The 17,690-nt window shown below is 41.4% G+C and overlaps 1 protein-coding gene across 1 annotated transcript in view; it reads left to right on the plus strand.

Moving 5' to 3' along the window:
- The window catches only part of ADAMTSL3 (ADAMTS like 3), a 308,922-nt gene that overhangs the window by 142,486 nt on the left and 148,746 nt on the right, over window positions 1-17,690 (plus strand). The window contains 1 exon segment of the mRNA XM_038420609.2: window positions 8,663-8,899. Coding sequence (XP_038276537.1) covers window positions 8,663-8,899 — 237 coding nt within the window.

Here is a 17,690-nt window from a genome sequence, read left to right on the forward strand (position 1 = left end):
ATTGGGACTTGGGCATTCTGACCTGTTGTGGTGTTTAGGAATCAGAAGTGAATGGATAGATCAGGAGTCAGCTGCTGGAGACGGGGTCAGACAGGAAATAGGAGCTAAAGCCAAGGATCAGCGCTGAGTTGGAAGCCAAAGAGCCTTAGCTTAAGGTTGGCACCGGAGCAGTCAGTCACCAAGGTGACAGAGTTCAGGGGCAGAACAAGGCTGAGGGCAGGAACTGGGATAGGTCAAAATCAGGAAACGGGATGAGGTGGGGAGTCAGGTTGCATATGTCAGAGTCTGTATCAAGTTCCACTTGTTGCACAGATAATTTCCTATGTCTCTCTCCAGCTTAAATACTGCACCCAGCTCAATCAGGGACTCCAGAGATCCTCCAGTCAGGTCCCTGTGGGTGGTACCTTTAGTGGCGTGTGAGGCCCTAGGGCTCCCAATTCTCCAGTCACTAGTAGAACCCTGCAGAATGGGGCACACAAGCACCTTGAATTGCTTTGATACCATGCACCCCAGCTTGGGCTTAACTTTCCACCACTGGGGCCAGAAGCCCAGGTTTCTGCTGGCAGAAGCTAGTGGAAACCATTTGAGTCAAGCCCAATGCATGCAAACATTGGATTCTGGAAATAAATCCAGTCACTAACCCTTTCAAGAGTAAAAGGGTAGTATCAGTGCTACAACAGCTATGATCCCAAATTGAAAATGCCATGTACAAAAAAATAACATAAGTAGTTTAAGCTGTCATAAACAAAAATGCAGCCAGCAAGTACTCAGGCACTAAAATAAACAAGCCACTATATAAATTATACATTTGGTGCATTCCTGATCTGGATAAACTCTGTGCCGTATATAAAGAAATAATGCCTAGGCTCATTTGAACATGTGTACTGTAACTTTACCCACACACTAATACAAAAAATTAAACATAAAATCTGTGAATCATCTTGCAAAAGTAACAACAGAAAAAAATACACATGCAGCATATAGAAAAAGGGAAGAAACATGAGACCCATCTGTGCGCATCTTTATGTAATAAATGGAGGGCTGCATTTTCAAAAGCTTAAGCAATCACAAAGTTAGAGTTATTGCAGGCACTCAGGATTTAAAGGATGATACATTTAAAGGATTGATTTTGAGAATTAACACTCTTGTTTATAAAATTGAAGTAGTTAGAGATTCAGGGTGAATTCCTAGTCCCACTGAAATCAATGAGTGTTCGAATTTTATATTTTAAAGTGACAGGTGGCCCCAAACTGGAACCTTGAATCAGAATCCCTTTGAATGTTGTGGTAGTTCAGAATCTGATTGAGGTCTGAACCTGCCTTTACAGTTCTGGTTCTGTGCGATGTCTGGAAGGAGCCTAGTTTCCAATTTCAGTTCAGATGTGACCATACTCTCTCAAGGACCGCTGTTCTCCTAAGCTTTCAGCATAGATGATGGGAAAACTCCTGAGAAGAGTTGCTGTGGTGAGATTACCACTTATTTGGGCTGAAATCTTAAGAAAAGAGCTCATGACATTTTGGCCCCACTGAATTAAAACCTGAACTCTAGTCCCGATTTTACTTTGAATGCAACCCTCCAGCCTACATCTAATCCAGGTCTGACCAATCCAGCCCGACTTTATTTAAAATGAATTGTTATACATATAGTATTATTTTAAAAGAATACTTCTTCTATGAGTACAATTTGAGTTTGAAAATTAGGATTTTATACCATCTTCTTTCTGTGTTAGTAGGTGTTATTGTTAACCACACGAGAAATTCAGTATATATACTGCATAAAACTGATTGTCTGCAAATGTAATTTTGCTACATGATACATTGCACCACTAAAATCTATATTGAGGAGTACAAATGAAGCACAACTTAATATATATGTGATTTTAATGAAAAGAACAAGAATCATTTTACCAGAAAATTGGTTTCATCTGGATTTCTAATAAAATAGTAGTAAGTTCACAAAACTCAAGCACAGTATGGAGGTCCCAGAGTAATATTAATGATATTTCAATCAGAAAATGAGTTTGAACAAAAGAAATCTATATTATAAACCTACATTAATCTACATTATAAACCTGCTTACCTTTTTTGATCATAACTCTGATTCCAGTTACTTGATTCTTTAAAAATGTATGTATGTGTCAATCCTTTTTATGGGTATTTCAGAGAAATAAACTATATAGGCTATTCATTATACACTACCCAGGGAGATTTTCAATCTTTCTTAAGCCCTCTGTTTTATATTTCCATTTTCATATACACTGTTAAATTCTAATGCTATGATGTGCAGAAGTGTTAAAGATAATCCCTTAGAATCCTATTCATAGAACAAGTTATTTGGGCCATTTCTGCATACATTTTGTGTTCTTATGAGCCAGAAAGTCACATTTATTTGCCAGAGTGACTTTCCCCGAGTCAGAAATAACACTATGTAGTAACAGAGATTTGCCCACACAAACTGCATTATCAACTTCCATTATGCACAGATAATTCTTACACCTGTTCAAAATACAGTGCATTCAAATCCTCTCCTTAGCTTTCACATATTAATCACTAAGTAATGTTAACCTCATTGTACCCCACTCTGAGCATCTTGGCTGACCTCTAAATATTTTTAGTCCAATAATATTTCTATCTGTATATCTCTCATCTATGTTCCTTTATCTCTAACTTTTATTTTAGCTGTAGCAATCATGCCGTTGATGCACTCATCACTGTAGAACCTATGGCTCTCAGGCCACATGTAGCTGATTAGTATAATCACTTCCCTTCAGGCCGCCTTTCATGCCTGCTTTCTGAACTTTTGAACCTCTTTCTATTCACATCTTCTCTCCTTTCCTTTCTGTTTATCTAATCGCCCTCTTCCCCCAAAATTGGAACTAACATTTGCAAACCATAATATTTTTCACAAATCATTATATTGTTCACTCTGGTTGTATCCTCTACATCCCTTTCTTCCCACCTCTTGTCTATCTTCTCTGTTTAGATTGTAAGCTCTGCTCTCTCCATATATGTGTACTGTACATAGCACAACAGGGCCCTGATCTTGGTTGGTCTCTAGGTGCTGCTATAATACAAATAGTAAATAATAAAAATGTAGTTATTTGGGGTCACTCATGGGGCACTTGTTGAGTCTCTATGTTTGAGTAAAGCTGAAATGTGAGGCAGGTGGAGTGAGCAAAGAAACAAGAGCTGCTGTGGTTCCTTCATGTCCCTCCACGTAGCCAAGAGAGAATAGGGAAAAAAGAGAAATATCTCTTCTTTCAAGCAGCAAGAAGTGAGTGGGAGGAAAAAGTAGCTGTGGTGTAGTGTTGAGCTGGTGGGAGCTGCAAAATAACCAGTGAGTGATATCTTGACATTATGATGTTTATGTCCTGACATTGCATCAGCACCTGGTGATCATGAGTTATAACAACATCCCGTCACAACCCTGTCTAATAACATCACTCCCTAGTTATTTTATGGGTGGCTGTCTATGCTTCCATCTGTGTGATGGAAAGGTGGCTCTGCAGCTGCTTACAGTTGAGTGGCACTGCTCTGTAGTCTGACATGAAACGTCTAACTTGACTCAGAACTAACTTCCATAAGTTATTCTTCTCTAGCTGCAACTGAATTTACTGTGAGAGAAGAGAACCGAGTAGTGCCCATAAAAACTTTAGGGTCTCTTGACTCCTCTCTGCTCTTTAGGTTCTCTTCTGTGGAAGATACGAGACAGTCAAATTCTGTTGTCAATTATAACAATGAAAGTCCTGTGAATTTCTCTGAAGTGGGAGTGCTGCACATGAGAGAAGAATTTGGTGCAGCATATGTATGATGTTATTTGAGGTAGCCTCTGCATATTCCCATTTGTAGGAATGTGCAGAGGAAACACACTCAAAGAGCTACAGTAATTGTTAAGTTTCAGAGTAGCAGCTGTGTTAGTCTGTATTGGCAAAAAGAAAAGGAGGACTTGTGGCACCTTAGAGACTAACAAATTTAATTGAGTATAAGCTTTCGTGAGCTACAGCTAAGTAACTTCTCTTTTTCACTCACTGTGTATTTTCTAAACAAATCTGACTCATAACTGCCAAATGGAATTGCCCTATGTTAAATACAATAATAATACAATGTAGTAACATCTTTTTGAGCTACTTTCACTGTTAAGGGTTAGTACTGGATGAAGTTTCAAAGCACTGGCATGGGACCCATTGACTTACAGAAGATGTTTGGCTAAAACTCTGCACACCAGTCTGAAACATTAAGGATTATTGTTTTAATAAAATATTTCACATGTTGTACAAATAAGCCAGTAAATACAATTTGATTACTACTTCGTACTAAAACTAAAATAAACAAGGTAGAGCATTGAAAAGTGGTGTAGGCTAATGAAATGGCTTCTCTGCAGTTTGTCCTGCTATATGCATGTGGTTGAGGCTGTGGCAAGAGGATGCCTTTAAAAGGGACTATTACCCTTCTCATATAAATCTCTCTTCCAGCTACTGCAAGTTGTAGCCAGTGCTGTGAAATGTAGTTGTAAATGCATTAGCATTTTCCAGGGAGGATTTAAATCCATCAATCTGAATGGCATTGATGCATTGTTCAGGTGCGGCACGCCTAGCTGACAGACACTTAGTAACAAGTTCCTTGAATTTAGTTTACTTGTCACAGTCTTTAACTTCTATGTCAAATGAAAATAAAACTTTATTTGTTGGAATCAGTCTCACATATGGTATATACGTGTGTTTGGAATTCTTGGAAGAATATGCATTCAGTCTAACATATAGACTTTTTGACACTGGCCATACTTTTAAATGGAGTCTTTCGTGAGAGATTGTTTGACACACCAAATTCTTTTGTCAAATCCTCCCCAAAGTTCTTTTCATATTAATCTATGTATGCCTTCACTGCTGCCACTAGAATTTTATATTATGTTTGGGTTAAATGCTTACATGTACTAAACCTTTAAAAATCATTTATTTAAATGTTTGTAAATAAGAAATTCCATATATTTAATAATTCAGCAGTATGTGCTTGGGGAACGAAGAAATTGAGTTCTCTAAATAAAACTTAAATTACATGATCCATCATGACAAACTTGAGGTATGTTTTATTTTTAAAACTGTTTTCCCATGAAAAGGAGCATGTCTTTGTGTAAGATTATAGGACTGGAATCAGAAGTTCTGGGCTCTACTCCTGATTCTGCCACTTGCTCCCTGTGTGAAAGTGGGCAAGCCACTTCATTTCTCTGTGTTTCTCTATCAGTAAAATGGGGCTAGCAAGCCATACCTTGTATGAAACTTCTTGAATGATTGTAAAACATTTTGAGATCCTGAGATGAAAAGGAGCTATGAAAGTATAAAGTATTAAATATATTGGAGACCTCATCTTAGTGATTAAAATATGTATTCTTTTAAAGCCAATTTTTACTACAAAATCCAATTTGAAAAACAATTTATTTGCTGTACGGACCATTGTAAAAAAGCTTGGGATATGAACTTGTGCAAGTGGGGTCACTATAATGGTAACATAATAAAAAAACTCGCACAGATACAGACAGACATCATCTTCCTCTCCAAATGCAAACAGATGGACATCATACCGAAAGGACTGAAGGTAAAAAATCCATTACAATCTACATACCACACAGACTATGCTGACAGCTTGTGCTACACACTCTCAAAGAAACTGCGGAACCACCTGATCAACATCCTCTACAGCAAACAGGGAAAGATTAAGAATGAGCTCTCAAAACTGGATACTCTCATCAAGAACCAACCTTCCACACAAACTTCCTCGTGGCTGGACTTTACAAAAACTAGACAAGCCATTTACAAAACACACTTTGCTTCTCTACAAAAGAAAAAGGACACTAAGCTATCTAAACTACTATATGCCACAAGGGGCCACAACAATGGTTCCCGTAACCCACCCAGCAATATTGTTAATCTATCCAACTATACTCTTAGCCCAGCAGAAGAATCTGTCCTATCTCGGGGCCTCTCCTTTTGCCCCTCCATCCCCACGAACATGATACAGTTCTGTGGTGACCTAGAATCCTATTTTCGACGTCTCAGACTCAAGGAATATTTCCAACACACCTCTGACCAACATATTAACCCACAGAGACCTTCCTGCCAACACTACAAAAAGAAGGATTCTGGGCGGACTCCTCCTGAAGGTCGAAACAGCAGCCTGGATTTCTACATAGACTGCTTCCGCCGACGTGCACGAGCTGAAATTGTGGAAAAGCAGCATCGCTTACCCCATAACCTCAGCCATGCAGAACACAGTGCCATCCACAGCCTCAGAAACAACTCTGACATCATAATCAAAAAGGCTGACAAAGGAGGTGCTGTCGTCATCATGAATAGGTCAGAGTATGAACAAGAGGCTACTAGGCAGCTCTCCAACACCACTTTCTACAAGCCATTACCCTCTGATCCCACTGAGAGTTACCAAAAGAAACTACAGCATTTGCTCAAGAAACTCCCTGAAAAAGCACAAGAACAAATCCGCACAGACACACCCCTGGAGCCCCGACCTGGGGTATTCTATCTGCTACCCAAGATCCATAAGCCTGGAAATCCTGGACGCCCCATCATCTCAGGCATTGGCACCCTGACAGCAGGATTGTCTGGCTATGTAGACTCCCTCCTCAGGCCCTTCGTTACCAGCACTCCCAGCTATCTTCGAGACACCACTGACTTCCTGAGGAAACTACAGTCCATTGGTGATCTTCCTAAAAACACCATCCTAGCCACTATGGATGTAGAAGCCCTCTACACCAACATTCCACACAAAGATGGACTACAAGCCGTCAGGAACAGTATCCCCAATACTGTCACGGCTAACCTGGTGGCTGAACTTTGTGACTTTGTCCTGACACATAACTATTTCACATTTGGTGACAATGTATACCTTCAAATCAGCGGCACTGCGATGGGTACCCGCATGGCCCCACAGTATGCCAACATTTTTATGGCTGACTTAGAACAACGCTTCCTCAGCTCTCGTCCCCTAATGCCCCTACTCTATTTGCGCTACATTGATGACATCTTCATCATCTGGACCCATGGAAAAGAAGCTCTTGAGGAATTCCACCATGATTTCAACAATTTCCATCCCACCATCAACCTCAGCCTGGACCAGTCCACACAAGAGATCCACTTCCTGGACACTACGGTGCTAATAAGCGATGGTCACATAAACACCACCCTATATCGGAAACCTACTGACCGCTATTCCTACCTACATGCCTCTAGCTTTCATCCAGATCATACCACTCGATCCATTGTCTACAGCCAAGCGCTACGATATAACCGCATTTGCTCCAACCCCTCAGACAGAGACAAACACCTACAAGATCTCTATCATGCATTCCTACAACTACAATACCCACCTGCTGAAGTGAAGAAACAGATTGACAGAGCCAGAAGAGTACCCAGAAGTCACCTACTACAGGACAGGCCCAACAAAGAAAACAACAGAACGCCACTAGCCATCACCTTCAGCCCCCAACTAAAACCTCTCCAACGCATCATCAAGGATCTACAACCTAACCTGAAGGACGACCCATCGCTCTCACAGATCTTGGGAGACAGACCAGTCCTTGCTTACAGACAGCCCCCCAATCTGAAGCAAATACTCACCAGCAACCACACACCACACAACAGAACCACTAACCCAGGAACCTATCCTTGCAACAAAGCCCGTTGCCAACTCTGTCCACATATCTATTCAGGGGACACCATCATAGGGCCTAATCACATCAGCCACACTATCAGAGGCTCGTTCACCTGCGCATCTACCAATGTGATATATGCCATCATGTGCCAGCAATGCCCCTCTGCCATGTACATTGGCCAAACTGGACAGTCTCTACGTAAAAGAATGAATGGACACAAATCAGACGTCAAGAATTATAACATTCAAAAACCAGTTGGAGAACACTTCAATCTCTCTGGTCACTCGATCACAGACCTAAGAGTGGCTATACTTCAACAAAAAAGCTTCAAAAACAGACTCCAACGAGAGACTGCTGAATTGGAATTAATTTGCAAACTGGATACAAATAACTTAGGCTTGAATAGAGACTGGAAGTGGATGAGTCATTACACAAAGTAAAACTATTTCCCCATGGTATTTCTCCCTCCCACCCCCCACCCCCCCACTGTTCCTCTGATATTCTTGTTAACTGCTGGAATTAGCCTACCTTGCTTGTCACCATGAAAGGTTTTCCTCCTTTCCCCCCCCTGCTGCTGGTGATGGCTTATCTTAAGTGATCACTCTCCTTACAGTGTGTATGATAAACCCATTGTTTCATGTTCTCTGTGTGTGTGTATATAAATCTCTCCTCTGCTTTTTCCACCAAATGCATCCGATGAAGTGAGCTGTAGCTCACGAAAGCTTATGCTCTAATAAATTTGTTAGTCTCTAAGGTGCCACGGGTACTCCTTTTCTTATTATGGTAACATGCTTTACACTGTAACCTTCACAGCAAATAGCGGATTAAGCAAAATAGATTGTTTTAATCCTTAAAGTAGGATCTCTAATATGGGCTGTCTGTTAGGTTGGGCCAATCCTTCTCCAAGCCAACTTGGGTAGTTTCTATATAATTCATCAGACACAATGATTGCAAATGAGAGGTGGTTTCTTTTTTTAAATGATTTCCTATTATTTGATTTTAGGGCTGCCCTTCAGATGTTGGTGACTTCAGAGCAGAACAGTGTTCAGCCTACAATGATGTCAAGTACCAAGGACATTTTTATGAGTGGCTTCCTGTATATAATGATCCCAGTGCACCATGTGCCTTAAAGTGTCAAGCTTTGGGGAAACAATTGGTTGTGGAGCTTGCCCCAAAAGTACTAGATGGTACTCGCTGTAATATTGAATCCCTGGATATGTGTATCAGTGGAATATGTCAGGTATGTCAGTATTGTCTGTCTAAAGTGTCCTTTGATGAGACGTTTTTCTTTTATTATAGAATATTAAGGCATGATGGAAGGCACATTTGTTTGGGTTTTGCATATAAAATTGTTTTGTTCTGTTCTTGTTTATCTTTATACCCTGGAACATGACTACTAACATTTCTGTAGGCTCTAGCAGTTGTTCTTAAATACAACCCACTGTAGAAAGTTTTGTCTTCTACGTTTATTCTTAAGCACCTAGCTGTCGTGGCCATAGATATTGTATAGGTTAATAATATTAAATAGCATCTGTATTCAGAACTTGGTTCTCAGACATCTAGCCAACTATAATCTGTGTACTCTATCAAAACGAGCTAGTTTGCTGTTCTCTAGTATGCCCATCACTCTGGCATCTGGGCAAATTAGATAAAATAACACTTGTTCTGAAGGAGTGTATTCTTCACTCTAGCCTTGTATTTCATTAAGGCCTTGCTCCTGTCCCCACTGAAGCAATAATAGGCTTGCTATTAACTTCTGTGGCTGCAGGATTGGGGTAATGTGTGTGTTACTCCTATTATTTATTTCTAGGGAAACATTCCTAGCCTGGGCACCAAGTCTTCTTATTGTGAGAAGGCTTTCACAAAGAGATGCTTCTGTATAGTAAGATCCAGGGAACTTCTCATTTATAGACAGAAATTCTATAGTAGAAGACTTGGCACTGAGCGAGCTTTACCCACAGCACCAAGAACCATATGCGAAGCTCTGTCAAACACCAAATTCCTGCTTAACATGGCTGCTATGGTGTGCCTTGAAGAGAGAGCCAATGTCTGGCGGTCAGGGCCCAGCCCAGGGAGTGTTCTGTAGATGAGGAGCAAGACTAACATTTGAGTGAATCTAGTATTGGCTTGGGAATGAGCGTAGCATCCACTGCATCAGAGTGCAATTTTGCTGTTGGTCTGTATTAGCTGGCAGGTGGTCCACTGCTTGTAGAACCGAATGAAACTTTCTTGTGGCTTTTACTTCCATATCCAGGTTTAGCCCATTGCAGTACTGGAGCCTGATGGTGATGAATGCATGGATCTCCATGGCTAGGCCCGGCTAGGCCCAAAGATGTACACAGCATTTCTGGCTACTGTTATTATGTGGGTGTCCTGGAATAGCAAGACATCCAGCAGGGCCCCAGTAATGTGTGCTACCTTGACAATCCAGGGACAAATATGCATGATGGGGGGATGCCATAGCTTTGCACAGTTCTTTAAACAACTTCCCTCTTATTTAATCATCTCTTCTCTCTGCTTTTGTTTTAGCCATCTGATACTCATTCAGGTGTGCAACCCTCCTGGCTCCACTCATATTCCTTCCCCGATCCCTCTAGCCTACCCAGCATACACCCCTTCTTCTTACTTGGAAACTACCCAGGCTGAGAGGCTTCTGGAGGTGGGTGGGGGATGGTGGTGCACAGGCAAGTGAGCTCCACTTGTGCATGGAAGGGGTGAAATAAACGTACAAAGGGTGCCCTGCATGCACGGCTATATGAGGCATTATTTGGGCCACTGTGGGCAATACTTTTTAGTGGCTCAACCAGAACCTACTCACCTGTGTTACTTAGGACAATGTTGAGAATAACTTCTTTTGTTGTGTACTGTAGAACTAGCTGTTCCAAGAAGCAATCGTTCCAGGTGTTGAGAACCATTGTAGAAGGGATAGTCAGTATGTGCTGTGCCTAAGCTAATAGATTTTTAGGATAATTTTACTAGGCACAATAATATATATATTATATTATATCATTCATGCAAGCAAGTACAGAAGAAGAAAAGAATGGTCATATATGAGGCTTGCCAGCCTTGCCAGTTTCCCATTAGCAAAGGAATATTGTGCCCCTGGTTTAATGTACAATACACATTTATATAGCAAGGATATGGTATTGCAATTAGACTCCTTCTCTCTGCAAGTGGCTATTGCTCTATTAAATGCCTATAACTTGTGTGACTCAGAAATGCATGACATGGCCTGATGAGCGAAGTAGTTCTGTTATAGGGGAAAATTTGACACATTTGGCAAAAGACTGGTGCATGGATTACAGCAACCCTAGTATGTGATCTGGACCTTACTGTTGGTTTTATGTGACTTTTATGTATTCTGTACTCCCAATACCAGTCACGCCAACACATAATTCATCAGCTGCCTCTGAAATAGAAAAACAATTTTATACAGTGATCCCATTAAAGAGTCAGCATTTGCCAACAGAACCACACAGTGGTCTCTGATACTGCACCATTTCCCCTTATCTTTAAAATAGAAGTTAACCGTAGTAACTGTGGGAGCAGTTGGCAAATACTGATTTTTATTATTTTTTTTAGTGGTATCTCCAGTATTTAGAGCAGCTTTCACCTTGGAGGATGACAAAGTGCTTCACAGAGTATCACTTATGTGCACAGAGTATCATTTAAACACAACCACTGCTGTTGGGGTGCAGAGTGGCAGGCATGTGGGATATAACACACTGCAAGCAGCACAGAGGTGTGTGTTTCGCCAGGATTTTGGGGCTCTCACAAAGAATGCCATGGGACTTCCAGTGTCTACTGTAAAGTCCTACCTCCCCCCAAGTATGCTGCATGGAGTTTATATATCTGAGAAGTTTGAATCCAGCCTACCAGTATTTGAACTTGTGGAGAACAATTTAAATGTATATTTATAAGGGCTTCCCTGAGTGTCTCTTTCTAGTATCACGAGGTGCTCCTATGCTCTGTATGGCTGACACCAAGTACTTTGAGCTATATATGTTCAGTTATTAGAATAGCCCAAATGGTAGTGTTAGCTTAATTCCTGAGACAGGCAGAGGGAGCCCTGTTACATAGTTAAAGGTAATGGAATGACCCAAGAACTCTTCTTCATTGTGCCTCTTTTCATTGTTGTTTCTACTAATTTAAGGGCGAAGATTCTTCAGCATCTGTTGGGGAAAAAATAAGAGCTTAGAACACTAGTGTGCCCTATGCTATGATTTGTGGATTTGGGTCCAGTGCTTCATAATTTCATCCAACCTCAATAAACTGTTAGACACTTTTTCTCTGATCCCTCTAAGTTACTGCTTATTGCCACAGTATTTGTGCACAAACATAAGATTCCTTCTTTAGCCTGCTCTTGCTGCTGAAATCCTTTTGTGATGGCACAATCCAGTATGGGCTTTTGCTTCATAGAGAGAATAAAAATCAAAACATATTATACTTTGGTGAGCTATTGAATGAATAGTTTAAAGTAGTGGTTCTCAAAGAGGGGCCCGTGGCCCCAGGGGGGCCCGCATGCAGGTTTCAGAGGGTCTGCCAAGCAGGGTCGGCATTAGACTTGCTGGGGCCCAGTACAGAAAGCTGAAGCCCCACCACATGGGGCTGAAGCTCGGGGCCCCATGCCCTGCCATCCAGGGCTGAAGTCAAAGCCCGAGCCACTTAGCTTTGTGGGTTCCCGTGGCATGGGGCCCTAGGCAATTGCCCTGCTTGCTACCCATTAAGGTGTGCTCTGGCTTTTATATGAAGAAAAACAGTTGTTGTGGCACAGCTGGCCTGTGGAGTTTTTATAGCATGGCGGGGGGAGAGGGGAAGGGGCTCAGAAAGAAAAAGGTTGAGAACCCATGATTTAAAGGATTTATTAACTTGTAGTTCTTGTTTCATTAGTACTTGAACTCTCTTATTAAAGAAGTGTGACTAATTGATATCATTACTTCTTAAATCTTGAATCATATTGAATGACAGTACATTGCATTTATTGTGTAATAATATCAATTGCTGTAAAAGTTGGGAGTGGAATTTTTTTTTGGTATGGGGCAAAAGGGAGGTCACTCTAGTAAAAAGTAATATTTGGAGCCTTCCTCAGAAGCTGACACAAATGTTTCTCGATACCTCTACTTAAGCAGGGAAAATAAACAAATTGCTATATAATCTTTCCTGAAAAATGTGGTTGCGTAGTCAACAGCTGTTAAGGAGAGAGACAGCACAAGTTGTGATTCTCCACAGTTGTTGCTATAAGATCAGTCTGTTGAGTCCTGACATATACTTGGCATAGACTGCAAATACCTTGGCAAGTGTTTTTATAGTTAACTCATCTAAATAAACATATCACACTGCTGATGTGGAGATCTTTGCTTTTGTGCCTGGGAGCACTAAAAACTAGTATGAGATGATGGGCCTGCCTTCTTCTCTTCTCCAGCTATTCCTGTTTTTGCTCATTTAGTGTCTTAAAATGTTGGCAAGTTTTATAAGATCTCAGCCTTGTTAACATAAGCATGATTTCACTTCCATCTGTTTTCATATTCTTAGTAGGGTTGATCTGGTTCACTAATTCTCTCATTCAACCCAGATCCTAGTATACTCTCCTTAATACAGTACATATTTACTGTAGCATTAAATCAGTGTTGTCCAGCTTGATTTCTCATTCACTATATGTACTTCACGTAACAGATGGATTCAAACTAAATAAAGCCCCTTATCAAACAAAAACATGAGACCACAAAACTGCTCTCTGGATAAGAGAGGTTTGGTGCTTCTGGGAGAGTAAAATCTGAGGAGAATGCAACAAGGAAAAGCTTCTGGGGAAAACCTTTAAGTTATTGGGGGTTGCTTGAGGCTCACCTCAGCCAAACCATTCAATTATGTCTTCGTTTGCCACTGCCTTGCTCCTGCTACCAAAGAAAATATCTGGAGCTCTTATGTTAAACAGGAATGAGTCAAAGATCTGCTGTGAAGAAGATTTTCACACTTAACTTCTGATATTTAGCTGGTCTCTGTAGATGAGCACAGCAGCACAACTCCTACTTTACTTCTCCCTATAATGTGTTCCTGCTGTGTCCATCTGGGTGCGGGAGGTCTGTGGGCAGGGAGGTTTAAAAAAAATCTGCATGTCAGAAACATGTGGGCAGCATTTAACCAGTGACAATCCCTGTATCAGGGCCAACCCATCATTTTGGTTTTTGTGTGTGTGGGTTTTTTTGTTTTTTAACTCATGAAGCTGTATTTTGTCTGCCAAACACAGAATGGACTCCTTACTCATTTCACCACCTGGAACTGGTAATCTTCCCAACCTGAAACAATGCTTTTGGAAGCATGTATGTGTATCTGCTGAAAAACTGGAGTCCTAATGAATAACCAGGGAAGTTTTGTCACAAACTGGTCAAAACTGATATAAACTCTCAGCTGAACTTTCCATCAAGTGTCAGCCAGTCTGTGGTCTAAAAGAAAGACAGTTACTGTGCTATATTTTGTAGCATATGGTATAAATTTAGCTGTCATGTGGAGTGCCATCAACTTCTGCCATATTAGTTCTGTGCTGGGTATGTCATGTACCTTTCACACTTGCCACATAATAATAATAATAATAATTAATAATAAAACATACTCTGACTCAGCTGTAAATATTTCTTGGTTTGATCTCTTAAATATGGTTATCATAAGCTGTTAGAAGTCTGTCCTGCCTGTTTTCTGTGGTTAATTCTTAAAATCAGATTGAATTAGTCATCTGATCTGAACCTGACTTCCTTCATTCTGAATGTTATTTCTTCAGAGTGCTAGTCTGAGGTATTTTGTGTACTTTCCCTTTGGGTTTGTTTGTTAACGTGCAACTATTTTCACTAAGGGATTGTTCAATCTCAGATGTAACTTTCAAGAAATATTTTGAAAAAGGGCTTGTTTCCTATTTTGCTTTCTTATAATGTCTAAAGTAGCACAGAAAATATTTTTGATTTAATTTGTTTTTAATAGGTTTTTTGTTTTTGATTTTTTAACCTTAAAATATCAGGTATCTCCAGTTTGTTCTTTACTGGGTTTGCTGGAGCATTTGACTGGAATCTGAGTTTGTATATATTATTATTCTCACACTGTAATTGAAGGGGAAGTAGTGTTGAGGTTTCACCAAAAATGTCCCTTTTCCAAAATATTAATTGGTTTTAGTACTTAATTGCTAACAAAAATAAATAAAGTTGCTCTTGGCTTTTGTGATGCCACTGGTTCTCTAGTCCTCCTAGACACTTGTAGGCTATAGAGAAGCTGAATTTCTGATTAAGAAAAACAGCAGGAAATAAAACCTTTCAGGTCTTCTTTATGCTGCAGAAAGAAGCAAAAAAGGCACAAGTCCTCTTCCCAGTCCTCTTAGTAGTTCAACTTAAAGCAAATTACTGATGGAAAGAATTGATTTCATGGTGCTTTGTGCTAAGATAGCTTTTATGCCAAAATCATATTCTCTTTGTGAGCTGCATTAGCTACATTATGCAGCAAATGTGGGTCAGGAGCTAACCACATGTTGAAGTATAAAGAATCACAAAAAGTATCAGTTAAATGGATTGGTCCATAACAGACTTCAGTTAAAATATGTTTCAGATATAAGTTTATGTAAATCTGGTAGGAAAATTTTGCCACTAATATGCATGGAAATAACATCTGTGTATTCCTTGTCTTTGTTATTATTTATATTACAGTCACAAATAGAAGTGTCAACTGTGATCAGGGCCCCCGTTGTTCTAAGTACTATACATCCACGTAGTAAGACAAAGTCTCTGTCCTGAAGAATTTACAATCTAAATAGACAAGAAAGGCCAAGGCTGGCTGAAGATTTATTAACTTCATTTTAATGATTGGGATCTGAGGAACTTGCATATCGCTACACAGGAAATCTATGGCAGAGTTAAGAACTCAGTCCAAATTCTTTGAATCCCAACCCAGTGCTTTAATCACAAGACCATCCTTCCTTTCATTTTTTTTCATAGGGTATGTCTACACTACGAAATTAGGTCAAATTTATAGAAGTCGGTTTTGTAGAAAGTGTTTTTATACAGTCGAATGTGTGTGTCCCCATACAAATGCTCTAAGTGCATGTAGTCGGCGGAGTGTGTCTACAGTACCGAGGCAACCGTCGACTTCCGGAGCTTTGCACTGTGGGTAGGTATCCCACAGTTCCCGCAGTCTCCACCGCCCATTTGAATTCTGGGTAGAAATCCCAGTGCCTGATGGGGCTAAAACATTGTCACAGGTGGTTCTGGGTACATATCGTCAGGCCCCCGTTCCCTCCGTCCCTCTGTAAAAGCAAGGGCAGACAATCATTTTGTGCCTTTTTTCTTGAGTTACTTGTGCAGATGCTATACCACGGCAAGCATGGAGCCCGCTCAGCTAACCATCACCATATGTCTCCTGGGTGCTGGCAGACACAGTACTGCATTGCTACACAGCAGCAGCTCATTGCCTTTTGGCAGCAGACAGTGCAGTATAACTGGTAGCCATCATCGCCATACTCCAGGATGCTCTTTTAACCGACCTCAGTGAAGTCGGTCAGGGGCGCCTGCGCAAACATGGGAGTGACTCAGCCAGGTATTTCCCTTTTAAGTTTCGTCTCATGGCGATTCAGTCCTGCCGGCAGTCCTACTGCACTGTCTTCTAATGAGCAGCCAGGAGACGACGATGGCCAGCAGTCATACTGCACCATCTTCTGCCGAGTACCCTGAAGATGACGATGGCCAGCAGTCATACTGCACCATCTGCGGCCAGCAAGATGTATAAAGATAGATGAAGTGGATCAAAACAAGAAATAGACCAGATTTGTTTTGTATTCATTTTTGCCTCCCTCCCTCTGTGACATCAACAGCCTGCTAAACCCAGTTTTGAGTTCTATCCTTGAGGTTTTGAGTTCTATCCTTGAGGCGGCCATTCAGTTTCTTGCAAAGCCACCCCCTTTGTTGATTTTAATTCCCTGTAAGCCAACCCTGTATGCCATTTCATCAGTCACCCCTCCCTCTGTCAGGGCAACAGCAGACAATCGTTCCACGCCTTTTTTCTATACAGACGCCATACCATGGCAAGCATGGAGCCCGCTCAGATCACTTTGGCAATTAGAAGCACATTAAACACCACACGCATTATTCAGCAGTATATGCAGCACCAGAATCTGGAAAAGTGAAACCGGGCGAGTAGACGACGTCAGCGCGGTTACGAGAGTTATGAGGACATGGACACAGACTTCTCTCAAAGCACATGCCCTGGCAATGTGGGCATCATGGTGCTAATGGGGAAGGCTCATGCAGTGGAACGCTGATTCTGGGCCCAGGAAACAAGCATAGACTGGTGGGACCGCATAGTGTTGCAGATCTGGGACGATTCCCAGTGGCTGCGAAACTTTCGCATGCGTAAGGGCACTTTCATGGAACTTTGTGACTTGCTTTCCCCTGCCATGAGGCGCAAGGATACCAAGATGAGAGCAGCCCTCACAGTTGAGAAGCGAGTAGCAATAGCCCTGTGGAAGCTTGCTCCAGACAGCTACCGGTCAGTTGGGAATCAATTTGGAGTGGGCAAATCTACTGTGGGGGCTGCTGTGATGCAAGTAGCCAACGCAATCAAAGATCTGCTGATATAAAGGGTAGTGACCCTGAGAAATGTGCAGGTCATAGTGGATGGCTTTGCTGCAATGGGATTCTCTAACTGTGGTGGGGCCATAGATGGAACCCATATCCCTATCTTGGCACCGGAGCACCAAGCCAGCGCGTACATAAACCACAAGGGGTACTTTTCAATAGTGCTGCAAGCACTGGTGGATCACAAGGGACGTTTTACCAACAACAACGTGGGATGGCCGGGAAAGGTACATGACGCTCGCATCTTCAGGAACTCTGGTCTGTTTCAAAAGCTGCAGGAAGGGACATTCTTCCCAGACCAGAAAATAACCACTGGGGATGTTGAAATGCCTATCTTTATTCTTGAGGACCCAGCCTACCTCTTAAAGCCATGGCTCATGAAGCCATACATAGGCAGCCTGGAGAGTAGTGACTGTTCAACTACAG

Source organism: Dermochelys coriacea, chromosome 10, assembly GCF_009764565.3.
Source record: "Dermochelys coriacea isolate rDerCor1 chromosome 10, rDerCor1.pri.v4, whole genome shotgun sequence".
NCBI classification, from domain to species: domain Eukaryota; kingdom Metazoa; phylum Chordata; order Testudines; family Dermochelyidae; genus Dermochelys; species Dermochelys coriacea.